This window comes from Eleutherodactylus coqui, chromosome 6 (assembly GCF_035609145.1).
Source record: "Eleutherodactylus coqui strain aEleCoq1 chromosome 6, aEleCoq1.hap1, whole genome shotgun sequence".
Lineage (NCBI taxonomy): Eukaryota > Metazoa > Chordata > Amphibia > Anura > Eleutherodactylidae > Eleutherodactylus > Eleutherodactylus coqui.
In genome coordinates, this window is record NC_089842.1 from 203,076,677 (window position 1) to 203,104,648 (window position 27,972).

At 40.8% G+C, this 27,972-nt stretch overlaps 1 protein-coding gene across 6 annotated transcripts in view; it reads left to right on the top strand.

Moving 5' to 3' along the window:
• Positions 1-27,972, top strand: part of MTA1 (metastasis associated 1) — a 203,744-nt gene that overhangs the window by 163,422 nt on the left and 12,350 nt on the right. For 3 of the 6 annotated variants that reach the window (XM_066608606.1, XM_066608608.1, XM_066608607.1), the window contains exons 18-19: positions 3,226-3,257; positions 16,243-16,394. In XM_066608606.1, the coding sequence (XP_066464703.1) occupies positions 3,226-3,257; positions 16,243-16,394 (184 nt within the window). The remainder of the gene's footprint in view (positions 1-3,225; positions 3,258-16,242; positions 16,395-27,972) is intronic. The other 3 variants (XM_066608610.1, XM_066608613.1, XM_066608612.1) reach the window with 1 other exon arrangement.

Sequence of the window (27,972 nt, forward strand, 5' to 3'; positions counted from 1 at the left end):
CTCTCAGCTTGAGATTGTTACGGCGTCCTCTGTTTTCAATATCGTCTAGATGCAGAGTCAGGTCTCTGAGCTGTTTCTGCTGTTTCTCTACCAATGAAGTCAACTGTTGAAAATCCGTAGACGGGGTATCAGCGCTTTCCTCTAAAGCTGCGACTCTCTCCGTCAGGGCTTGTACTGAGTGGCTAACTGCAGCAATCTCTTTTTCATGTTTTTCCTCTATCTTCTGGATTTGCATTTCGAAGTCCCTCTTGGTGGGTAATGCACGGACCATGAGCCATAGTGCGTGGAGGGTTTGGGAGTCATCTAGCGGTGGTTACATGGGGTCTGTCTCGGACCCCGTGTCTGGCATCGAAGTGGTTTTGGGGTCTGGTGTCTGTATGGCGTTACCTGCCTTCTTCTCTGATGCAGCTGCAGGGTTGGGGATGGGTGTGTGAGACCTTCCAGGCTGGGGACTTCGGTTACCCCTTATAGCTGCTGCTGTACCCTGGTTAGTCATGGCGTTTTGCCCTGAGTTTCCCCCTTCTTTAATGTCCAGAGACTGGGTGGGAGAGGGAGTGCTTCTCGGGGACTCAGGGATGTGGGTCGAGGGGACTCTCTGTCTCCAATCCGGGGCTGCTGGCTGTTCACAGGCAGAGCTGCATGGCTTGTGCCCGGCTGTAACTAGGGCTGGAGGGGCTGCGGAGGCAGGTAAGCCTGGTGATGAGCCCATATCTCCTACCTTGTCCCCCTCGTTCTGCCGGTGTAGCTGTATCTTCGGTTCCCGGCGGGGAAGCGGGGCTCCCGCGCCTCCGGCATGTTGCAGGCCGGCCCCACGTGTTTGGTCGGCGCCATGTCGGGGAGCTGTTGCTCGGCTTCCGCAGCACTCTGTGAGTGCAGGAACCTGCTGATCGGGGTCCCGTTCGTCGGCGGCAGGTCTCCTTTCTTTCTCCCCGTCTTCACCATCTCGTCCCTGGCTTACGGTATGCTGTATCCTCGGTTGTTAATGTCGGCGGCAGCGGAGCTCCGGTTCGTGCACCCTCACTCCTTCATGCCTATGCAGAATACATTTATGCACAGCATGTCAATACCATTTTCTTGAATTAAAGCAGAAGTTCAGTTACATACTTTTCCTCTGTTCAAAAAATATACTCTTAGTAAAGCGCCAAGCTTCTATGAATTGGACCCTTTAAATTAAATTAATGTTTTAGTAGTTTTAATCAGTAGAAATGGTTATTTTTTCTGCCCCTTGTAAAAACCTTATATAATTACTAATATGAGGCTGATTATATGAAGGTTTTACAAGGGGCAGAAAAAATAACCATTTCTACTCATTAAAACGACTTAAACATTAATTTAATTTTAGAGGGGATGTCTATGAGTATAAGAAAAATGTGTCGCTCCTGATCATGGGTTGTGCCTGGTGTACTTTCATTGTAGCATCTTTTATTTTGTGGCAGAGCTTTGTGATACCGAACAATTGATGCAAAGGTACAGTGACAATTCTCAAAAGCTGCTGACTTTTTTTTTTATCCTTGCATGGTTACTGCACTTTGCACCAAGTTGTGTGAATAAGATTGTCAATGCGGTAACTAGCAAAAGTGTAATTCACGTTGTTTACCTAAACGGATGCATTTGTGCTGAAAAATCCCTCTATAGTGCTAGCCAGTTATGGTCTTCCTTCCTTCTTATTAGTTGTCCATTGTCTGTTTTCAAGTGAAGTACATATGTAGCAACAGACACTGGGACCAACCACAAGAAGTGTATGTGAGGGGGGTATTGTCTAATTCTGTCCATAGAACTCTGGAAAGAGAAGGAGAAAGCTGCTGCAGAGGGAGAGATGTGCTGCTACAGCTACTTGAATCACATCTACACTGCTCAGTACTTCTGTACACTGTCCCCCATGCTGATGTTTCTCTGTGTGAACTATAGAGAGTCGTCATATGGAGAAACAGCAGATTCTGCTCCCTAACTCTCAAAAGAAATGGGAGTACTTTTAAAGGAGTTGACAGTTATGTTTTTTGTTTAATTTCCCACTACCATGCCTAAAAATTAAAAAGATGGTATACTCTACTTTCCCAGGTCCTCACAGCTGTATGAGACATCACAGGCTGCTGCAACCAATCACAGTCCTCAATGTTTGAGCACTGATGTCTGTAGTTGGCTGCAGCAGCCTTTGATATTCTGTAAACAGGCTATCTGCAGCCTGTCAACACAGACACGGTGTGGCACTGATGCTGTGGGGAGCCGGGAAAGGGGAGTACAATCTTTTAGTATTTAAAATTAAGTTGACAACCCCTTTAACTATTCTTGCTTTATGTTTAGAATCCATGTTTACACTTCAGGTGGTGGTGTGGCTCAAATGTAGCTTTGTTGTGGTTTTCATAAAATATTGCTTGTCAGTTCAACAGAAAACCCTTTTTAAGGTAAGGCTATGTTCATATTTGAGTTGGAGGCTCAGCCACAAATGCTTTCGGCTCTAATCTTCCTGTCAAAATGATGGACACTATGACAGAACCCCAGTGGACCCTGTTAAAAGTCCATGGATTCCATTGGGCGCTGGTGAAATCCAGTGCTACCTTGGATCCATCTTATGGTCTACCACAATGTAGATGTGAACATAGCCTAACTTCTAAGTCGTTTAACAGAAGACCTAGTAGATGATTTAATTTACTGACCTCTACGACCTCTGTAGTAGTCATTCCAGTAGGCATTGTGCTTTGTTGGCGGTCCGTAATGCACTTTTTGCATCAGGCAAAGATCGACTGTGGCCTCGTTTTTGCATATGGAAACATTTGAGGTGGTTGTAATTCCGTAATTTTATTGAGACTCGTGTGTGACCTACTCGGTTCTTCAGCTGTAATATTTGTAAAGACCAATCGAAGTCAACTTCCCAAATTACACCATTCCAAGATAGATTCCCATCGACCCCTTATTCCTCCTCCTCACAGACGGACTTAATCCTTGAGACAGGAATACTACTAGTACTACTAGATAACGTTTTTGAGAAGCACTGGATATAGTTACACTGGATGTATAGAGCATTTGCTTGCTGTTTGGGTAGTGACAAGTGCTGGAAGAATTAGTTAGTAGGATTAATTACTGGTGTATTATTATGTACTATTTTGTACACAGTGCAGTATATGTTGTGTTATTTTTAACAGTGTTTTGAAATGTTTGTGAAATGAAATTTGCAGAAACTACTCAGAAACAATGTCTTACCAAATCTATTTTTTTCATGTTTGTTAGGTATTCCTAACCATGGACAAACCAGACAAATGGTAAGATAATGTTCATTTAAAGAGAAACAAAAAACTTCCAATGCAATTAGCTTGAAGTGGTTCAGTGCACCTGAAATTCAGCACATGGCACTTTTTTTTGTATGTTTCTCAAATTTTTTTTTTATTTTTGTTTTATTAAGTGAGGGTGCAAGGATTTCTGATGTTAAATTTTGATTTAGATGATCGAGCTTATTATTTTTAGATACATTGCATTGTTTTTTGTTTTGTTTTTTTGCATCACCACAGACATTTTTCTAACTATTATATTCAAATCCTTCAATAGCTTATGTTTTTGCAATATCTTGGAAGACAATGTTTGTCCATGTGTGGTAGAGCCAGCCAATGTGTTTGTCTTAAGTTACTTATACTTGGGCCAACTGTCTGTCAAAAAATGCCTCAAACGAGCAATTTTAAACGGCATTTGCCCCATGTAAATGTGGGACGCGACAGGATACTAGGGAGAAATCGCTCATTAGTTACTAGTTGCTTTGTTTGAGCTCCCTGAACGAAACAACTAGTGAGCGATTTCTCACTCTCTTCGCAGTAGGCAGCCGGTGCGCTCGACCTCCATTCACTGAACAACTATTGCTCCCCTATGAAAGCACAGAAGCGATAGTCATTGGGATGACTGTCGTCCCTTGTAAAAGTACTCTTTAAAGCTGCTAATACGAAGTAGTACCAGTAGCATTTAGCCTAGGACTACATAGCTAATGTGTTACCTGCAGACTTGCTGGCAACATCTCCTCTATATCTAAAACTGCCCATACATATTAAATGAGTCAGCCAAACACACAGCTTTTCAAGGAGTCAGGGAACTAATGCGCATGAAGCCTTTCAATGGTCTCCCAATGGCCGATGTCTGCAAAAAGAAGAATCCGGCATGCAGGGTTTCAACATGCCTCATCCTTTGTTTCCATGGGAGGTAAGCAGCTGCCAGAGATCTCTGTCAGCAGCTTATTGTCCTGTCCACATATGAAAAAAAGGTTTACAGTGGATATCTCAAATCTATGACCAGCATTAGTTAGCATGGGATATAGCAAATAGATGGGCTACTTGTTGTTCTCATTTATGTACAATGGGTCGTTAAAACTATGTCCATTCATGTTTGCAGATGGATGTGGCTTACTACTTTTAGCTATGACTGTATCTCATGTCACCATCTAGCTCACGTCTTGCTTGCTCTACTATAGAGTAAAAGAGCTTATAATATTTCCTATAAATCTCTTTAAATTGAACTATAAATATGCTCTAATTACAGGGTTACTATAAAAGAAAGACACTTTCCACTTTTTATATAAACCAAAGTATTATTGATATAACCAAAATATTAACAAAAGTTGCAGTCACTAAATGTTCATCCCAACTCTGTGCTATTACACTTTTTTGTGTAACTGTTTTGGTTCTATGTAATGTTGAAAGTGTCTTCCTTTAGTAACCACCTATACACATAATGCAACCTGTAAATGCAAACCCCTCATATAGTCAAGTGTTACCATATAGACCGCAGATCAAAAAGAATATTGTACATCCCCTCAACTACATGTACTTTGTACTGTGATTAGAATTGTCGCCGCGGGGAACGCAGTGAAAATTTGCCCGTGGTCAGGATTTCTAATGGTTTAAAGCAGGGTTGCAGAATTTTATCTGGTCTGAGAACCATATTGTCAGACTGAACAAATCCCGAGGGCTGCAATAAGACTTAAAGCAGCATTGCAATCCAATCCAAGACATTTATGGCATATCATATGTATATACCACAAATATCTCATACGTTCCAGTTCCACTTCCAGGACTCCCAACTATTGGAAGAATGGTGCTCATCTTTAACTCCATTTACAGTCCACAAAGGAATAAGCCATGCATGAATGCAAATCTTCCTATTGCAGTCTGCTAGTTGCTGAAACAGCTGAGTGTTTCACTACTCTACAATGAAAATAGCTGCAGTCGCGCATAGCCGTCTCTCAACTTAATCTACTGCTTTCTAGAATGTCGCGCAGGAATTAGGAGACCTGCATTCTGACAATATATGGGGGTCCCAAAGTTGGACAGACAGTGCATAATTAAAACTTAACTGTTACTGCTAGACAACATTCTTCTTCTCTCATGGAAAACATATGAGCAGCCTGTCATGGAAAATATATGAGCTTGTCCGTCTGCAGGTTACCAGACAGACAAGCATGACTGTGACCGGATGGTGGTGGTGGTGTGTATGGGGGGCACAGATTTACATTGCGGGCCCATGCAATTCCTAGGATGCAGGGAATATACTCCTGGTCTATAGTGAAACTAGTGTTTCTCATTGAAATTATTAATTTGGAAGCATTAAACCGCAATATGTAACAAATCTCAGTCTCCACATTCAGTAAAGTCATCTTGTAGTTTCCTGGTAAAATGCTACTACATGTATTGTGTGGGAGGCAAATGAGAAATCTGGAAGCATAGTAGTCATCTGTCCTTTTCTGTATCATTTTGTTGTTTTCCACGACTTCAAAAAATTTTATGGCTTAAAATTGTAGACAAAAATAAAATTGATACTCTCCTACCCCAACCAACGGCTCCCCATCCAGTGCTAAAGCCCCAGTGCCCACAGTGCAGAACACGGAAGAAGCGGCAGCTGGTCACCAATTATGAGCCCTGTAAACTAAAGTTATGGGCTCATAGGAGCTGTAATGCTGGTTCCAGGGCTGTGAACCTTATACGGTCCCTCCTCAGCGTTCCTCTGCTGTTTTTTGCAATGCTGCAGCTTCAGCATGCATATCGTGGACTACATAAGTGCATGCATAGAATGACAGGGCTTCTCTCATTTTATGCACGCGCCTATGTACTCCGCGGCCTGCTTACAGCCACGACTTTGCAAGGTGACAGAGGGGGAATGCTGAAGAGGGTAAGAGTCACATCCTTGGAGTCAGCATTTTGGCTCCTATGAGCCTATAACCTTAGATTGTATATTTTAACACCATAGTCCCCAACCTATAGCTGAAAAGCAGGGATGGTTTGATTCCTTGTACTTCAGAACTTCTCTGAGAATTTCTTGTTTACAAGTAGTGTTGTATATTAAAGGGAACGAGTCACATTGTACATATAGACCTATCGGTGGACACATTGCATAGAGCTGGAGGAGTTACACAGCAGAAAAAGATTGTCTAATTTTTATATTTTACTAATTTAAAAGGAATCTGTTAGCAGGCAGGAAAAAGGCGTGTTAATGTACCTCTATCAGTGCCTCTAGGGTAACAGCAAGAGAAAGGCATGTTAATGTACCTCTATCAGTGCCTCTAGGGTAGCAGCAGGAGAAAAGATTGTAAATGTACCTATATCAATGCCTTTAGAGCCCCCTATTAGTCATAAAAGGAACTTTGATGCAGTCGCAGGTGCTTTGAAGGTGGGATTTCTCACTCGTGTTGTCTTCTTTGTCGACTGAGCTACTTGTCGGCTTTGATTGGCTGCAGTCTCCTGGTTGGATACTACAGCTGTCAATCAGAGCTGTGAAACAGCTCAGTAAACCAAGAGAAGAGCACTTGAGTGAGAAGTCCCACCTCGAGATCAATTGTGGCAGCATCTAAGTTTTCTTTCTGACGGTAGGAGACCATAGGCAAAACTGCTGATATACTTTAAAATCCCTGCTCTTTCTGTGTGTAGAGGTCCAGTGGGTGGTCCTGTTTGGTGCATAGAGTTATTTGTGTATGCACAGTCATACAAGGAAGGTTATTACTGACTGTGACCTCCTACTGGACTCTAAGCATAGAAAGAGCCAGGCTATACATTAATAAAATACAAGTTGTATTGAATCTTTTCCCCAAAAACACTATATAGCAATCTGTTTAGCTCTTCCTGCTCTATAACATTCTCTTTGCAGATCAGAAACTATGGGGGAAATTTACTAATTCTAGGATTTCTGATGCCAAACTTAGTATAATCTGCCCTGGCACACGGTGCGCTTAAAACATGAAGAGGCGCACGCATCGTTCAGTCTAGGGTGCGCCCCCCCTTTCCCCCAGCAAGCTCTGTCCACTCTTTGAAAAAGCAGCATGGCTGGTGCACAATGAAGAAGTCACAAATTTTTACACAAATACCCTCTCGCGCAAAAAATGTGCACTTTTTTAAAACCAGAAACTAGCGTAAAAAGGTTTTTAAATGTGCCCCTATGTTCTACGTGACAAGTTAACATAAAGCACGCGTGCACAACTGCAGTCCTAAGGGCTAATGCCCACGGATGGATTTCTGCCGCGTGAAACCTGCGGCGTTATCCTGGTGCTATTAGATTCCATTGAATCTAATAGCTTAATGTTCACGCTGCGGAATTCCACAGTGTGAAAGAGACTGTGGCTTGTTCTAATTGCCAAGGAAAAACCCGCAACCGGCTTCCATTGTAGTCAATGGAAGTTGGCCACCACGTGATACTTCCACTGTGTGCACAGCGGAAGTATCGCTAATTACGCGTCATCGTCCACTGCCGGCGTGTCATGCTCTTTGCTGCGCATGACCTCCAGCTTGCCGGACTGGACTCTAGCGGCGGATCCGGAGAGGTGAGTATGGGGTCTTTGGTGGGCGACATGACGGACTCCTCTGTGATATTCCGCTGGCGGAGTCCGTCACTACCATGCGCATGAGGCCCAACAGGTCAAGTTTTCTATATTTCCGCCTCAGACCATTGCCACAGGTGTTCTTACTATAGGATATCCTGAAAACATGACCTGTTCAGACCCTTAAGGATTGGAGTTGTGCACCTCTGCCTTATAGCAGATCAAAATTTGCAGTGTGGTTGTCATTAAACATTGCAGTACCCTGTAACTGAGGAACACCTGCAACCAATGGAAAGACCAAATCTTAGGACAATAAATAGGTCAGAGGCTACTACTTCACTATATACTTTTTTGTGTATTGTGTAGCAGGTTTTAGATTGTTCTAGTTTGGATATGTAGTAAACATTTTTTGACATGTATATAAAGCCCTAATAATGGGTCGTCTATTAATAAATGGGACATATCTTAGGTAGTGTGTTCAGCTCAACAGCTATGGTCTCTTTAAAGCACATGTTGTGTCTTTTGTTCTTCTAAGTCCCACACCGCCCCTTATGTTCTTTCTTTATAGTGTCCTTATAATCCTGTTCTTCAATCCAACATCGAGACACAGGGGAGCACACAGGGCTATACAGTTGCTCAGACAACCAAATGATAATTAAAAAGTCTCGTGTGTGTGTACTGTTCTAATTATTATGACCTATTCATGAAACTCGGCATCATATGGTTGGCTCAACAACTGTCTTGCTCAGCAGCTTCCTTGTGTATCTGCACGTCTAGTTTTTGATCAATTATGACAACAGAATTATACGAACTCTCTTACTATTTTTTAATAACTGCTACTTACATAGTGAGTTTTAGATAGGTGGGCTATATACAACACTGGACTCGGTGTTTTGTTGTTTTTTTTAACATTTTGTAATAGAATTTGGTTAACAAGCCAGGCATCCAAAAATCATGTGCTGCTCCATTCTCCCTTTTGCATGTTAGTGTTTTTCAAACACTAACGCCATACACTGACTGACTAATACTGCCGTACAGTGAATAAGGTGTACTACCATATTTGAAAGATCTGCTCTTGTGTACATTTTTGTTTGTAATCAAAAGTAAGAGCAAATCTTGGCACGCTTGAGAAGATAAAAGTTCTTTTTTTATGCATATACCATAAATGTCTGAAATAGAAAATAACCCCATTCCCTTAATCTCTGGTGGCAACTTTAATGAGCAATTTAAAACCCACAGAAATAGGTTCCTGCAGAATGTTGGATTCTATGATAACTCAGAGCAGGCTCAAATAAGTAAGACCTTTATATATGGTGTAAATATGCTTGAGGTTTTATTTCCTAGTTTTTCGGGGGGGGGGGTTGTTTTTTTTATTTATGGTATTTTTAAAAAAAATTATGGTATTTTAATACTAGAAGTAATTTTCTAAGAAGTGGCCTTTGTTGCTTTGCGGGTAATGTTCTTTTAAGTAGACTGATTACTTAATATCCCTGTGACTGGAGCATGTGCTACCACTGTAAATACTTTCAGGCTCCAGACATGGTTCCAGGCTATATGCTAATCATAATACCATCAACATATACAATATTTCTAAATTCTATGTCAAGCAAACCCTTGCAACAAAGGCGGCACAGAAAATTACACAAGTGCACATTTCTTTGATTCCCAGCTAGCTCTGTTTTGCTCATTCTTGTTACATGAAAGTTTGATACTGATCTCAATACATAGCTACAAAGTTGCAAGAAAAGTAAGGAACTCAAAATACACAAACAGTTGTACTGTTCATGTCTTTTGTTGAGCACGCTCAGTACTCATGCCCACGGACGGAGCTTGATATGCCTGCAGTTTTATGCCGTGGGGATAAACAAAAAAGTTCCCGTTGGCGATGGCGGAAAAACACGCCTTTTTACTGCATATTTCCGTGATTTCCATTAATATATTAATGGAGATCTCCCGCCGTGGAAAAACGCGGTAAAATAAAACATGTTGGGATTTTAATTTTTTTTCCACATGGTGTAAATCCGCGGCAGAATCCCACATGTGAGGACTAAGCTATTAGCTTCAATAGAACCTAATAACTGTGTTATTCCGCCATGGATTTTCGCCGCGGGGAATGAATCCGTCCATGGCCATTAGCCCTAAGTACTTATCCATAGTGTAGAGGGAGAAAAAGTAAGTGAACCTTCCTGCAAATGTTTCAGCTCATCAATATTTTTGAGATGCCTTACGTGCATAACCCTCTTCTGGTCTTGCCACAGCTTCTCAATAGGGTTAGGCTGGATTCACACAGGCAAGTATGATAGCAATTCAAAAAACTCGAACGGATATCACACTCTTAAACTTGCATTTTTGGATGCAAGCAGGAGGCGTTTTTTAACTTGTGAAACGCATTGCATCTATGTACTTGCAGTTTTCATACTCTTGAAAAATTGTAAGTCTTCCAATGATTTTAGTGGTAAAAATCACATTACACTCGCATGCAATCACATGAGTGCAATACGATTAAAAGAAATAATGGGCAATTTTTTGTTTTTTGCAAGGAATCGATCAAAAGTAGGATATGCAGCGATCTTTCTATCTCACAGTATCGTTGCGAGAGAAGAATCATTCATGTGAATAAACACATTGAAGCCAATGTGTTATTTTCACTTCTGAGTTCCGTCCATATCGCAGTGAGGCGGAAATCACATGTGAAAATTGCCTGTGTAAATCCAACCTTAAGGTCCGGACTCTGATTTGGCCATTCGAAAACATAATCTTTTCAACCATTCTTTAATTGATTTACCTGTGCAATTTGAGTCCTTGCCTTATCACATCACCCAACGTCTATGCAACGATGCAGCAAATGATGCTCCCTCCACCATGCTTATGCTTCGCAGTAGGTATAAGGTTTTTGTGCAATTCTTTTTTTTTTTTTCTCCAAACATCTTGTGCTTTTGTGGTGAAATGTAATTTCACTTTACAATCTGCTGACCAAAGAACATTTGTCCGGAAGCATTGTGGAACACTTAAGTGGTCCTGGGCAAACTTAGGACAATCCACAATGTTTTGTTTGTACAGCAACGGCTTCTTTTGTGGTGTCCTTCTATGGCCACATTTTTGCTCAGTCGTCTTCTAATACCCTGTTTCACCGAAAATAAGACAGGGTCTTATATTGATTTTTGCTCCAAAAGATTTTTTTATATCTGTAACTAGGGCTTATTGTTTTACTGTAACTAGGGCTAATTTTGGAGTAGGGCTTATATTTTAAGCATCCTCAAAAACCCTGAAAAATCATGCTAGGGCTTATTTTCAGAGTCAGTCTTATTTTCAGGGAAACCGGATGTTGAACATGTACAGGGGTTTGGCCAGTTTGTAGAGTCTACTGTAGGTGCTGTGGTGTTACCCTTGGGTTTTCTCTCACATCTTTCAGCCTTTTGTGCTTTTGTAATGATCATAACAGGATGCCCACTCCTAAGCAGAGTAGCAACAGTACTGAATTTTGTTCAGTTGTAGATAATTTGTCATACCGTGGATTGATGTACGACTGGTCTTAAGCCATGCTTTTGTAGCCTTTTTCACCTTTGTACATCTCTATAACAAATCAATTGAGAGTTGGTGGTTCACACTAACCAATCTTGGGAAGAACAAATTTGTCAGCAACCAGGCTTTGTGTGCATTTACCTAATGGGCAAAGCACCAATGAAACTCACACTTCCAATGTCATCTCTGTAAGTGAAACATCTTTTGCCAGTTAGCTTTTGGAGAAGTTATTAACAGAGAGGTTTACTTACCTTTTTACCCCTGCCTTGTGGGTGTTGACTCATTGTGCTCATGAATGGTACAAATAATTGTGTCTTGTTACGTTATATTTGTGTATAATCGTATCTTAGTTAACAATACTCACTAAGGGCAATTACTCGAGCGAGCATTGCCCTTAGCGAGTACCTGCCCTCTCGGAAGAAAAGATTCGGCTGCAGACAGGGAGCAGCGGGGGGGGAATGGAGGGGAGATCTTCACAGGCACCTCTGGTGCATCTCACCTATTCAATTCACATGCATTTTTTAAAAAGGTTGCTACTTTTCAATAGGTGGTGCTGTGAAAGCATTATTGTATCACTGATTTGCAATTCAAATTAAGAAAGAAAAGTCATAGGACTAAAATAATGTGAATGCCACACCATTTGGCCTAGGGCAGAATTACAGCTAAATTTCCTCCATAGCTCTTGCATTAAGTTGATCCAGTGCTTTTTCTTGAATTTGCTTATATGAACAATTAAGAGACTGCTGAATGCCAAGCAAAACAATTCATGAAACTGGGGCAAATCTATGGTCTGCAGACTAGAATTTCTTTTTTGGGGGGAGGGGGTGGTAGAGGATGTATGGAGGTTTTTTTTTTATTTTTTAACCACTTATTACAAAGTGATAATACACACATGACTGGTGGGCTTATAACAATGCAGTGGTGTTTATAAATGATGCTGAAAAGTTTGCATTCACAGAAGGAGAGACCTGCCTGAGAGCCCGATTGTCCATAGAAAAGGCAGAAACGGTTTATTAGTAGAGATGAGCGAGCACGCTCGGATACAGCAGTTACTCAAGCGAGCATCGCTCTTCTCGAATAACTGTTTACTGTTCCGAGTGTCCTCGTTGGGGCAGCGGGGGGCAGGGGGGAGAGGGAGTAACTGCTGTATCCGAGCGTGCTCGCTCATCTCTATTTATTACCTACCAACTCTGCATTCCTAAACTTTGTAAATCCTCTGTAAGCTCCATTTTCATAATATAGCAAGCAGCAATGCTGCTTTCTGTCTTAGTTCTAGCAATCATGTGATTGCTGGGTATATTACTCTCTGTAATGAGGGTTGTTAAAAAAATTTTAAAAAAAACAACAACAAAGAATAGACATTTCAGTTAGTCCGGTCTCACGCAACCAGATTTCAATTACGGATTCCACATGCGTTTGATCACGCTTTTCAATCAAATGCATTGGATTACACAATTCTGCTCACATTAGCGGGTCGGAATTGCATAATCTGCTTGTGAAAAATAGAACTCAGCATGTTCTATTTTACCGCAGAATCCGTAACATACAGCCCATTGTGCTCTATGGTCATGCATATATCTGCAGTCTCGTCAACTACTAATGACACAAAAAATCTTAACAAAAAAAGGTGTACTTTGGTCGTACACGGTACATTACATGGCCATACGCTGGGTCGTGGCAGAGCTCACAGCTAGAATTCACTGTGGGAATCCGCATACGGCCGTGTGAGCCTGACCATAGCCAGTAATTAACTTTACTGTTAAGATTACTATTGGCCAGAATGTGGATGATCAGTTGTCCATCAGATTGTTGATACAATACACATCTAGTTTCATCATCTTAAACAGACAGAAACCTGCCATTGGCCAATGCAAACATATATCCTGGTAAAATCATACAATGCTGTCTGGCCAAGATGGTTAAGAGTTTTATTATATGCGTGGCCAACATTAACCACAGCGATGGTGGTCCCAACCTGACAACCAAATAAATAACCAACCAAACAGAAAAATTATAGCTGTCAAATCTGTATGTACTAAGAAATGCTCAATAAGAGGGAATAAATTGGTTACATTTTATATACTCATAGGTAAGGCTCTGTTGACACTACCGTTAGGTTTTCAATGTTGCTATTCAGTTATGAAAGCAGGAAAACACAATGCTGGATCTGTCCTGTGATAGAAATAAATGGTGTTAAACAGACCTCATTGAGTATATGGAGGGCTGGCTGGCCTCTGGCGGTTTCCCAGATGAAATCCAACAGCATGCTGTGCTATTTTGTCCTTTTATTTTTTTCCTAGATCTGCTCTAGAGGCTCCTAATGGAGCCTCCAATACAAATGTGAATGTAACTGTCATACTGTGGTGGTTCCTGCTTTGTGATGTGGTTTTTTTTTTGTTTTTTTTCTAATCATTTAATTACTTTTTCAAAGTTCTTGAAGTTTCATAAAAACTAATTAGATCTGTATCTAAATAGAATAACGAGTAGTAAAGGCAGATTAGCCATTTTGGAGTTAAGATAAATATAGTAAAAATGACTCTTTGATGGTTGCATATGAACTTTTATTGTACTTGAACTTAGTTTCTATTACAAGTTTTTTACAATTTCACATTGTTTTGCTTTTCATCTCTATTTGTAACTGTATTGCTAGTCTGTACTGAAAGGCTTTCCATATAGTAACATAGTATATAAGGCCAAATGAAGACAATATCCATCTAGTCCAGCCTGTCTATCCTCCTATGTTGTTGAGCCAGAGGAAGGCAAAAAAAACCAAGAGGCAGTAGCCAATTAGCCCTTTTGGGGGAAAAATTCTTTCCCAACTCCCTAATGGCAATCAGACTAATCCCTGGATCAACCCCTAATAGTTCTTACCTGCCTGTATACCCGGATTAACAATTAACCTAAGATTTATATCCTGTAATATCCTTCCACTCTAGAAAGACATCAAGTCCCCTTTTAAACTCCCCTATGGATTTTGCCATCACCATATCCTCAGGCAGAGAGTTTCACAGGCTCACTGCTCTTACAGTAAAGAACCCTTTTCTGTGTTGGTGATGAAACCTGCTTTCTTCTAGACGTAGTGGATGCCCTCTCGTTACCGTCACAGTCCTGGATATAAACAGATCCTGGGAGAGATCCATGTGTTGTCCCCTCATGTACTTATACATAGTTATTTGATCACCCCTTAGTCGTCTTTTCTCCAGGGTAAATAATCCCAATTTGGATATCCCCTCTGGGTATTCCAGTCCCTTCATTCCATGTATTAGTTTAGTTACCCTTCTTTGAACCCCCTCCAGTACTGTAAGATCTTTCCTGAGCAAACTGTGTTTAAATGGATATGCTAGGCAGAGAAAAACTCCTCGCTATTTTTAATTCATGTTAAAAGTGAATGACTTCTGTTTTGATAACACTTCTGTGAGACTGTAATGTCTCTTGCCCCTCACTTCAATGAGCCTTGGGATGACACACTTTGCTAAATTAAAAGGTTCAGAACTTCTGCCCAAGAGTGAGGAAGATAGAAAACTCATAGCAGCACACAATATCTGATCGGCAGAGATTCACCGCTCAGGACCCCCATCGATTAGCTGAGTATAGGTCATCAGTGTGTTAGTCTTGGAAATTCCTTTTAGTCTTTTACTTTTTAACATATGTACCCAATAGTGAGCGGGTTTTCTTTACCCAGAATAACCCTTTAATGTCGGTCCATCTTTGCTACACAATGTCTACCTTCCCCGCGTGTTTTTAGAATGCAAGTTTTTGTTTTTCTTTATAAATAAGATTTAATCCTATAGCTGCACAATTGTTTTAGTCAGCCATGCTTCTTGGTGCCTGAATAAGAGCAAGTATTATTGTGACCAGGGCTATAATAATATTACTGAAACTTTATGCGAGTGTCATAACCATATAATTGGAAAGTAGCACTAGAGTAAAATACATATGACTTGATTAGGGAAAGGGACTTATTTGTATAGCGCCAACTTATTCTGCAGCGTTCTCAGGTAATTTTTATTTATTACCCACCAGCAAGCTGGGTACTCATTTTACCGACCTCAAAAGGATAGAATGCTGTGTCAACCTTGAGCCGGCTTCCTGAACCATGCGGGGATTGACCTCATAACCTTTCAGGTTGTGAGTGAGAGCTTAGGACTGCATTCTGCTGCCTTAACATTGTGCGTCACACGAGGCCCCTAAGATTACATCTTTAATCGACTTTTTCCTTTGTAATATTCGGTGCGGCTCACTACAACTTGTCATATTTGAAAGTTGCTATGAACCAAAAAAATGGTGGGGGTTTCTCTGGTATAGCAGATAAAGCTTCATGTACTCGCTTCAGTATATATATTTTGTTTATTCATATACGTGGTTGGGATGTGTTTGGGGGGGGGGGGGGGGGGGAGGGTTGCAAAATCCCCCAGCCCATCCCGGTTTGCAAAACATCCTGGGATGGGGGTGCAAAAAGATAAGTAAGCATAGGTTCTGCAAAAGTATGTAATACTGATTTTTGTGTATACAGTCGTGGAAATTTTAGTGTAAGGTTTTAAATAATCATGAAGCTTTATTGGTGAGGGGACCGATCCATTAAGAAAAGTACGTAATCAGAAGAACACCAGAAATGTCGGCTGGCTATGACTCTTTAATAGAGATGAGCGAGCGTACTCGGAAAAGCACTACTCGCTCGAGTAATTTATCCGAGTACGCTCGCTCATCTCTACTCTTTAAATATCTAAGAATGGGTTAAGTTGTAAAATGCAAGTTTTTAAACCTAGTCTGTCCCAAGTAACTAGTTGGTGGTATATAATGGTAGGAATATTATTTTTGTATCCGTATAAATAGCAAACGTTTTATTGCTTCCAAGTATCAATTATCTAGTTTTGAGTTTAACACAAGTCATCAAAGGCATTTTAGAATTATATTTTTTTTTCCTGTTTTTTCCTTACTAGGGACCAAACCGAAACTTACTGCTCAATGGGAAATCCTACCCAGCAAAGGTCAGATTAATCCGAGGTGGTTGTCTGCCTCCAGTCAAGAGGAGGCAGATGAACTGGATTGATGCACCTGATGATGTTTTTTATATGGCGACAGAAGAAACAAGGTAGGTCCAATTAACATAGCTAGTTTGAGAACTCATAAAGTTCTAAGACGCAAAGCTGTAATTGTTGGAATGTAATTCTGCAGTCCGCATAGTAGTCATATGGTATTTACATGATAGATGGAGTGATGTTGATTTTAGATGACTGAACTTAGAATTGTAGAAATTTAAAATGTATCCTTTTTGTTTCTTAATTTTTTTGGAATGCAGGTTGATAGCATTTTTAATTGTGACTTATCAGACTGTATTAAACTCTGCTTAAATAATTTTGAAAGTGTCACCCTATGAGGTTCAAAGAAACACCTAAATTATATTTTTAACAGCCAAAATAGCTGTAGTTTTGGTAGGTGAAATAGTAGTAGTGCTATAGACAAACTAGAAGCTTTGCCGTCTCTGAAAAATCTAAGACCAACAATTCACAAAAGTGTGGACCCTATGTGCCGAGCATTTCTTAAAGGTAAGATTAAAGAGTTCCAGTGGTCCAATAGTTGCTAGAGTCATAATTCGTCTTCTTTTTAGTCTTTGTTTCTTTCTCTATCCCTTCACCTTCCTTTATTGCATGTCCATTTGAAATTGATGAGGGTTGCAACTTTCTGAATTCAGTCCTACTAATCAGGCCCATTTACACGCAATAATTATTTCTGAAAATTGGTTCAAACGATGGCATATGAGCGATAATTGTTGTGTGTAAGCGCTGTCATCGTTCATTCTTTGGCTGAACGATTATTTTAAGATGAGCTTAAAATCCATCTTTCAGCTGGAGAGAGATAACAGGGACCACACGCTGTGTTCTGCACAGGAGTCTGAGATTACATTGTATTCTGCCAACAGCCCATGCGAGAACAATGGAGCTGTGTGCAGAGCTAAGACCACATACTGTGCTCTAAAAACAGCTCCTGAAGGCCCTTTTACATGTAAATGAAGCTGATAAAGTGTTAATGGACATTAGTGTCCATTAACACTTTATGCAAAACAATCGCTAAAATTGTGAATCTTTCAATCGTTTGAAAGATTGTCTTTGCATGTATATGGGCCTTAAGACAAGCTACATATCACCGCTTTCTGCTAGATCTTTTTGTAGTACAATACATTTGCCTTTGTGTTTCTTGTACGATAAAACCATCATTATAATGGTTCTCAAACATCATCTATTTGTGTATCTTATTCTTGTTCATAAACTATTAAAGAAAATTGATGTGCTTCCATTATTCTTATAAGCCCCAAAATCGTAATAGCGAAAAAGTCTTTGCAATTGATGATAAAGGGTATATGTAGTACCAATTTGATAATTTAGATGCAAGTACTGCCACACTTTCCCAACGAATAGACCAATTAAGCAAAAGAGGCTGCCCTGGACATGTTGTATGGAGGTCAAATGCACTTGCTTCAAGGCAGAAAGTGACAAACGTGGATTATTAAAAATAGCTGTGCACCACTACACTATATACAAAATAGGCTATAACGATAAACCATTTATAACTAGGCAATCAGTGTATACTTAAAAGTAAAGGCAGGGTCAACTCCCGGGTACTGGTGTTCCTTGGACAGGCCATACTTATGCGGGATGTTAAAAATAAATTTGCTTCCCAGCTGCATTTGAAATGGATCTAGTTACTGTGTGAACCTTGTTGAGTTATCTGGTGCCTTCACATTTAGAAAAGGTATCCAACAACTTACCCTGCCTCTCCTAATCTCAACTTTTAAGGCCCATATACATGCAAAGGATGAGAGAAAAGGTATATCATAAATTTGTGAAAATGAGAAAACAGCACAATTCCATCTCACCCAGCAATCAGTGACTATAATATGTAATATTGTAATGCTCAAGAAAGTCATCCAGGCCCCTCTTATATACTTTTATCGAGTTTGCTATTACCACTTCCTCAGGCAGAGAGTTCCATAATCACCCTGCTCTTACAGTAAAGAACACCCTTCTTTGTTAGTGTAGAAACCTTCTTTCCTCTAGACACAGAGGATATACCCTTGTTACTGTCACAGTCCGGGGTACAAATAGATGATGGGAGAGATCTCAGTTTTGTCGCCTTGAAATATTTATACATAGCCATTAGGTCGCCCCTCAGCCATCTTTTTTCTAAACTAAATAACCCCAGTTTTGATAACCTCTCTGGGTTTTGTATTCCACTAATTCCATTTATTACTTTAGTTGCCCACCTGTGAACCTGCTTTTTGACCTCTTTTGTGAATATTAATACCATATTTGCTATGTGCCTATCCTGTGAAACAAACCTGTCAGTACAGAATCCTTAAATATAAGAAATAACAGTCCGTCTATCATATTACTTAACCCTTTCCAATCCACTGTCTGACGTCTGAAGACATTCTGATTGAAGGCTGTACAGCTCTAATGTCGTGAGATGTCCGGCAGGGTATTCTTACCATATATTACTGGCTGCTCTGTTGTCGGGGGCCTCTCCAGCATGTCCCATATCGCAGTACTGGCTTTAGCCAGCAGATGGCGCCATTGTATAATGGCAGAAAGGAAAAGCCCCCTAGGAAACCCTAAACCCAAAATTGGGTTGCAAAGAGTTAATTCCCTGAGACCACGGGGGTGTATGCCATCGGGACCAGGGGATTAAAATAGACTAATCTTTTTAGGGCAGATCTGTACTTCTTCCTGTGTTAAATTGGTGATATTTAGTGGAGAGTTTACGTTATAATTTTATTTTACTCTGAGAATACACTGGACAGAAAACGATTTAATAGATTTGTTTTCTTCTCATCAACTTCTACAATTTTTTCTACATTATTTATTAAATGGACAACACTTTCAATATTAATCTTTAGTATTTATATACCGTATATCGTTGAGTATTAGCCGACCCTAGTATAAGCAGAGTCAATAAGTTTTACCACAAAAGAACAAGTAAAATTTATTGACTCAAGTATAAGCCTAGCTATACTCGACTATATACTAGGTTAAAAAAAAAACGCAATACTCAGCTCCCAGCCGGCGTCTGTGTCCCCGGCGCGATGTTCTCCCCGGCGGTGCGGCAAGCTGCTTGAGAATTCTTTTCGTTGTCATCTACCTGCTTGGATTTGAATTCCCCCGCCATCAGCGCTGTGTAAGTAAGTGCTGTGATTGGATCGAGTGCCAAGAACGCCGGCTGGGAGGTGAGTATTGTGCTTTTTGGGGGTTTTTTACTCTTTTTTTTTTTTTTTTTTTTTTTTATAACCTCACTCGCGAATAAGCTAAGGGGGGCTTTTTCAGCATAAAAAATGTGCTGAAAAACTCTGCTTACACTCGAGTATATATGGTAATTAAGGAACAGTTTAGGATTAGTTTTACTCTCCTTGGCAATAAGTTTCTCTGTCTCCACCTTTGCTGCTTTTATATGCCTTTTTACATAATTTATTTTTTTCTTTTAGTAGATTTTTAGTGCTTCTTCACTGCCTTCTTATATTTTTTTTTTAAACTCGTTTTATTGAACAATATATATTTTGTACATTGCATGAATAAACAACTTTAGTTACATCTTAGGCTCCTGTGGTTATGTGATTACATTTGGATACGTGTTACATTAACATATGCAGGTAATGAATACAGTGTGGTTGTATGTTTGCTCATGGTGTCAGTGGAGGTCCGTAGTTTTCTCGTGTTTTACCTGTTCGTTCCAGGAACGTTTGCTCTTAGTAGGCTTTAGAATCGGTCTTGCGTAAATATTGTACTTGTCGATCCACACCATCTTTCCCATACTTTATCAAATTTTTCTGGGCATTTTCTATTTTTGTACACTATTTTTTCATATGGTAGGATGACATTTACTATGTTCTGCCACTTTGAGAGGGTCGGGGGGCGTCTATCCATCCATCGCAGAGCTACTGCTTTGCGGGCATAAAATAGTGTCTTAGTGAGAAATATCCTGTCGTGGTATTGCCACTGTTCTTCGTCTAGGATACCCAATAGGCATACTGCTGGGTCCTGTGGCACCGGTATACCCATCAGATGAGTTAGGAACTCTGTAATTTCTCCCCAGTATGTGTAAATGTTGGGGCAGCTCCATATTAGATGGTTGAAGTTTGCATTGGGGGCTCTACATCTATGACATTGGTTTGTGGGTGTTCTTTTCATTTTATGGTGTCTGATCGGTGTCAAATAACACTGGTGTAATATATATAGTTGGGTTAGTTTGTTGTTTGCAGCTGGTGATACCTCAGTGTACGTGGACATTGCAGTTTCCCATTCCTCATTGGAGAGGGTGGGTATGAGCTCTCTCCATCTTTCTACCACTGTCATTGGCGTTTCAGGGATCTTAGATTGTAATAGATGGGTGTACAACACCGATACCAGGCCTTTGGGTCCTTGGGTGCGTAGTATACCTATTAATGGATACTGCGAGAAGGGTTGCCTGTGTTCTGGGAATTGTGCAGTTAAGGCGTGCCTGAGTTGTAGGTACCTGAAGAAGCCCCTTCTTGGGATTTGGTATAGTTGCTGTAGCTGCTCAAAGGAGATCAGTACTTGGTTAATATATAGGTGTTCTAAAGTAGTGATTCCTAGGTTTATCCAAAACTGTTTGTCTGGTAGATTCACCAGGTGTGGTAATGCCCTATTGTCCCATAGTGGAGTCTCCAGAGGGGTGTCGTCCTGTTTGGTCAGCAACTTGCATGCCTGCCATACATTAGCTGCAAGTCTATGGATGGGTAGCATCTGTTTAGTCAACAGTCCTGGTTTTTCCAGGAGGATCCAGAGTGATGCCTCCGAGAGGAAGAACATCAGGTGGTGCTCGGAGTTTGGGAGAAAAGAGCCTGACAACCAGTGGCGGATATATCTGAGCTGTCCCGCTAAGTAATAGAGTCTGAAGTCTGGTAATGCCATTCCCGCCAATTCTTTAGGTCGCTGCAATGTATCCATTCGAAGTTTGGCTCTAGTGTTCCCCCAGATGAATGATAGTATTAGGGAGTTAGTTTTTTTGAAGAATTTCTGCGGTACTGTTGTTTCTAGGCAATATAAGTATTTGGGGAGTATTATCATTTTTATGAGATTTATTCTGCCTGCTACAGACAGTGGCAGGGAGCTCCAGGATTTTAGTTTTAGTTGTACAGTTGTCAGTAGGGGGGTGACATTTAGGTCAAGGCTCAGGGTGTGATCTCTGGTGATATGGATCCCGAGGTATTTAAATTGGGGGGTGACTTGTAGTTTGCAGAATACCTCCCCCGTCTGCCAGCTCTCTGGTCTTGGAGGCATGTATGCGGACTGCCTTCTTATTTTAGTAGTTTAAATGCTTTCTTTTTGTTATTTATTGCCTTCACCTTTTATTCCTGTAAGGTATGAACTGTTCACAGTAAGTATTCAAGATATTTTTAAACATTTCCCATTTATTGTCTGTACTCTTATTTCTGAGGACATTGTCCCAGTCAATAAGGTTAACGGCATCTCTAAGCTGAACGAACTTTATCTACCTTAACCTTAGTATTCTCGTAGCTTCCCAATAAAACTCCCTTTTGAAAGACAAATGAAAATTTGCTATAATATGGTCACTATTTTCCAGGTGCCCCTCTACTTTCATTCCTGTTAATCTTTCACGTCTGTTGTCTAATATTAAGTTCAAATGTTCGTCCCTCTAGTTTGGTCCTGTACAAGTTGGGTAAGGTAATCTTTAGTAATTGGCAGAAACTTGTTAATTTTTATGAGTTCCGCAGGTTTCAAATTCCAAGTTTATATCCGGAGAGTTGAAGTCTCCCATAATAATTACCTCATTGTGATTTGCTGCTTCATCTATTTACCTGTTATTTTTGGTGGCATATAGAGAACCCCTATGAGGATTTTACTGTTTTTCCCTCCATGTATTTCTACCCATAGAGACTCCACTTGTTCATCTCCCTTACATATGTTTTTCTGTAGTGTGGGCTTCAAACAGGATTTTACATAAAGACTAACCCCTCCCCCTTTCTGTGTTTTACGTTCTCTTCTGAACAGGCTAACCCTGTAAGTTCACTGCCCAGTCACAGCTTTCATTCAACCAGATCTTATTTATTCCCACTATATCCTCAGACATCATTACTTCCAGTTCTCACTATATTGATCAGACGTCTAGCATTAGTCACCATATAGTTTAGAAGGTTTTGGTTATTTTTTATTTTAAGTGTATCCCTATTACTTGTTCTATCTGTATGCTTCATCAAAAGCTGCACCATCCCTATTAGGATGCAGCTCATCCTTACTGTAGCCAACAGTAAAGTCGGCCAAGTTCTCCAGGACCTCTTTCCTACACCAGCTCTTGAGCCACTAAGTTTACCTCCCTAATCTTCCGCTGCCTATCTGGTGTGGCACGTTGTACAGGTAATATTTTAGAAAATACTACTTGGGCGGTCCTTGCCTTAAGCAACATCTGAATTCCCTGAAATCATTTTTAGGCTAATTTCAGATGGGCGAACACTATATTGAGCCGTGAAACTCCTCCCAAAACGCCTTTCATCGCTTCAGGGAAGTAGAGATTCTCCAATAGGGCTGAAAGCTGCATTAGAGGAACAGCAAGTTTTTCCTCAACAGTTCCTCCTAGTAATCTGTCAACCTGATCCGCGATGTATCAAACTCAAACTCAAGCGCCAGGAAGACAACACACTGTTAGACTATCCCGATCTTTGTGACAGATTGCTCTGCCTGTCCCCCTAATATTTGAGTCTCCCACTAGCCTGCCCTGGTCTCCTATTCCTCTTAGTGGAGCAGGCATCCCTCTGGTGGTCCGAGGCCATGTCGTGCTGCAGCAGTGCTAACCCTGTAATGGTATTCCCCTCATCTGCCAACTTTGCAAACTTGCTGGGCTGTGCCAGTTCAGCACTAGCCTCCCTGGATATCTTTCCTCTATCCCTCCTTCTGTCACCCAGCTAGCTGCCTGTTCATCCTGCACTCCCATACTATACTCCCCTCCCCACATCTTCCCCAGCGAGTGCCTGATCATGCTGCACTTCCATACTACCATCCACCCCCACATCTACCCCAGCAAGTGCCTGACCATGCTGCACTCCCATACTACCATCCACCCCCACATCTACCCCAGCAAGTGCCCGACCATGCTGCACTCCCATACTACCATCCACCCCCACATCTACCCCAGCGAGTGCGTGATCATGCTGCACTCCCATACTACCATCCACCCCCACATCTACCCCAGTGAGCGCCTGTTCAGTGAGCAGCAAACTCCTTTCCATGTTGCCAATGGATCTTAATGTTGTAAGCTACTCATTTAGATCCAGCATCTGGGATTCCAAATGTGCAACGCACTCATATTTTAATAAAGCAGTATGCACCCTCAAACAGCTGTTCAAGGACGGCATACATGGCACAATATATACACTGGATGGCATTATCAATCATGGAGCATATTCTAAATGGGGACTTTACAGATAGATGAGATACAAGTAATATATGCAAAAATTCTAATAGATAAGCACTAATTAAATATAAGTGACTCTTCCAAAGTCCTTGAATCCAAAGTCACTAATCCCAAGTCACGCACTTAAGACACAGTACACTTTAGAAGACAGTCCACTTAGAATACAGCACACACAGTCACTTATGTTTGCTTTAAATAGCACTTATCTGTAATACTTCTGCTCTTCCTCTGTTTGGAAATGTATTTAATTATTTTAATTTATTATTCTAATTTAACTGCAGAGATAAAGACCTGCAGAACAGCTGCTATGTATGTCTATCTGGGTCCCATATTTAGCAGGCATTTCCCTGGTGTGCCAATAGCAAACTCTCTTAAGTTACATTAATTAGTCATGTTAAAATGCTAATTAGTGTCACTGTTTGACTTGTGGCAATCAGCTGATTGCATGGCCAGCTTTTCTTTTAAAAGAGTTTGTCTGCATTTTACTTTACGGCTTTAAAGCGATTGTCTCACAAAAGTAACCCAGTGTCCAGCTTCCCTGTCTGCCCATATATTACCATTACAGCAGCCACTATACAGGAAATATAGTATATAGAGAAACACAGCAGCAATCACTTATCCGACTCCTATATGGGTCCAATAGTATGATGTCACGCCTCTGTTCGGGTTGGATCAAATACCCGCTCCAAGAATAGCAAAAGAAACATATAATCAGAGGCAGCATCCATGGCAGTCCATTTCAGATAAAAGGAACTTTATTCCATGTTGGTCCCACAAGCAGCAATATACAGATGCAGCAGTACAGCAGAAATGACACAGCGACGTTTCGATCTAATGCACTTTGTAATCTACATCGTGCATTAAATATTGGCCATACAGAAGTTATACACTTACCCCTCCGGTGCTGAAGACCTCTGCAGCGCGAGCACGCCGGAGCCGGACAGAAGAGGGCAGACAGCGCAAGCGCGTCTAATCCCGGCAGAAGGCAGCTTTAGTCGGCGCCATGGAGACGGGGACGCCAGCACCGGAGGGGTAAGTGTATAACTTCTGTATGGCCAATATTTAATGCACGATGTATATTACAAAGTGCATTATTATGGCCATACAGAAGTGTATAACCCCACTTGCTATCACGGGACAACCCCTTTAAGTCGCTGATTATTATATTGGTGTCTTTATACTATATAGTGTGCAGGGCATTCATTGTAATGAAATAAATACAGATATATCAGTTTGTAGATTTAAAAAAGCTGTTGAGCTCTAAGCACATGGGCGCTGGGTTTTGTTCTATTGACGTTATGTGCTTTTCATGTCAAAAGTAGCTCATTCTGTAGTGATATTCTTGCTAACAAAACAGTGGGGTCCATCAGCATTCACTGACTTTGAAAATGGATACATCATGTCTGTCATTTCTCTATTAAAAATGAGAACCGTTTTACAGAATTAAAGCCATACTCTCCTTACTTATGTATCAAGGGATAGAAAACAGCTGTTTGTGTGCACCTAGACCTAATAGATTGCAGTGTTTCTCTGTTGGAAAATGGGGTGACAGAAGGTGAGGTAGAGGGAAGAGTGTCAGGGAGGCTACTCCTGAACTGACACACTCCAACAGGTTTGCAAAGTTGACAGATGAGGGGAATGTCATTACAGGATTAGTACTGCTACAGCATCTGCACTGACCACCAGGGGGATGTCTGCTCCACTAAGAGGGGTAGGAGTACAGGGAAGGCTAGACAGGTCTTGGTAGTGGGAGACTCAATTATTAGGGGGATAGAGAGGCAATCTACCACAAAAACTGGGAACATTGAACGGTGTGTTGTCTTTCTGGTGCTTGAGTTTGACACATTGTGGATCAGGTTTACAGATTATTGAGAGGCAATACCCTACAGCCATAGTGCACATTGTCAGCAATGACAAAGTTAGAGGTAGGTGGAAGGTCCTTGAAAACAATTTCAGAGCTAGGATGTAAGCTTTGGGCAAGAACCTCCAAAGAAGTATCTTCTAAAATACTACCTGTACCACTCCAGAAAGGCAGCGGGAGATTAGAGAGGTAAACAAGTGGCTCCAGAGTTGGTGCAGGAAAGAGGGATTTGGGTCCTTTGCTGTTGGCTACAATAAGTAATGAAAATGGGGGGTGGAGTGGTGGGAGCGGTTAGTACAGTTAAGGCCCATTTGCACGTAACTACTATCGCTCAAAATTCATTCAAAAGAACGAATTTGGGCAATAATCATTTAGTGTGAATGCAGGGATTATTAAAATTGGAAAGTTTGTCTTTATGTAAAGTCCTGTTTAAAGCCCACACTACAAAAGGATATATGGAAGGGAGATGAACAAGTGGAGTCTCTAGGAGTAGAAATACATGGAGGGAAAAACAATAAAATAATAAAATCCTCATAGGGGTTCTCTATATGCCACCAAATATAACAGAAGCTACTTAAAATCTATTTCTAAGGCAAATAGATGAAGTAGCAAATCACAATTAGGTAATTATTATAGGGAACTTTAACTAGCCACATATAAACTGGGAAGTGGATCTCATGAAGGAAATGAGTTTCTGCCAATAGCTAAAGACCATTACCTTACCTAACTTGTACAGGACCCAACTAGAGGGACGGCCATTTTGGACTTAATAACTTTTACACCTCACAGAATAACAAGGGTGTAGGTTGGCTGGCACCTGGGAAATAGTAACCATAATATGCTAGATTTCCACTAGTATTTAGGTGGGAGGTTTTATCAGGGAGCTTCAAAAATCTTAAACTTTAGGAAGGCAAAGTTTAATCAGCTTAGAGATGCCCTCATTAACTGGGATAATATGCTCAGAAATAAGATTACAGACAATAAATAAGATGGTTTTAAAAAAATTTCCTAAGTACTATCTGTGAGCGATTTATACCTTACAACAATAAAAGGGTTAGGAAAAGAGAAAACCAATACGGCTTAATAAAGGGCATCCTCTATGTCTAGAGGAAAGAAGCTTTCATCACCAACATAGAAGGAGGTTCTTTACTGTAAGAGCAGTGAGACTGTGGAACTCTCTGCCTGAGGACGTGGTGATGGCAAATTCGATAGAGGAGTTTAAGAGGGGACTAGATGCCTTTCTAGAGTGCTAGGATATAGACATTAAATAACCAGCGGGTTGTTGATCCGAGTCTTGGTGTTGGGTAGGAACTTTTAAACGTTGATCCAGGGATTATTCTGACTGCCATTATGGAGTCAGGAAGGATTTTTTTCCCCAGATGCGCTAAATTGGCTTCTACCTCATTGGTTTTTTTTGTCTTCCTCTCAAGGGGGGGACTATTACTATGTAAAGTTCTTAACACCAGAGAGGACAGTATACGGTTGCAAATGCATTTGGATAAGTTGGGGGCGTTTTTGAATGAAAGACTCCCTGCATCCAAATGTGAAGCGCTTGTTGGCAATTGCGATTTCCGGCTGAGTTTCTCTGCCCCATAACATGCTCACTTATGTGAATCTAGCCTTACAATATTACATGTTATAGCCACTGATTATTTCAGAAGGGTCTGTGATCCGGGGATTATTCTGATTGCCAGATTGAAGTCAGGAAGGAATTCTTTATCCTTAAATGAGGTTAATTTGCTTCTACCTCATTGTTTGTTTGGTTTTTTTTTGCCTTCCTCTGGATCAACATTTGGGGGTAGTAGGCTAAACTGGATGGACCATGTTTCGTTTTTTTTTTCATTCTTGCATACACTGTTACAATGGAATTAATTAGGGTATCAGAGGAAGACACTTTCTATCTACTGAGTGGCTGAAAACTCGCTGACTCAATTTACAAAGACTTAAGGGCCAGTTACACGGGATGGTTATTGCGCAAAATTCGTTCCAATAAATGAATTTGCGCAATCATCATGCACTATTAATTTACAGTTCGCTGGATCGCTGACTTCTCGCTGAGCGATAAGCCAGTGTTGACCTACTTTTCTAAATGCTCTGCATGAGCGCTAACAGCCTGGCATTGATGTCAGCACTCGTGCAGTCGTTTAGATGACTGTCGTCCCGTCTAAATGGGACATAACACTTGGAAATGTTCTTCTTTCATCTTGCATTCCGTCAGGCTAACAAAAGCGACTATTGCTCTACACTGTGGTGTATAATGTGACATATTAGCTTTAGTGTTCCTCTATGATTTGTTGTATATTACTAGTATATATGTACACCTCACTGCATTACTAGTTCAAGTTCCCTGGTTAGATTTTTACATCCA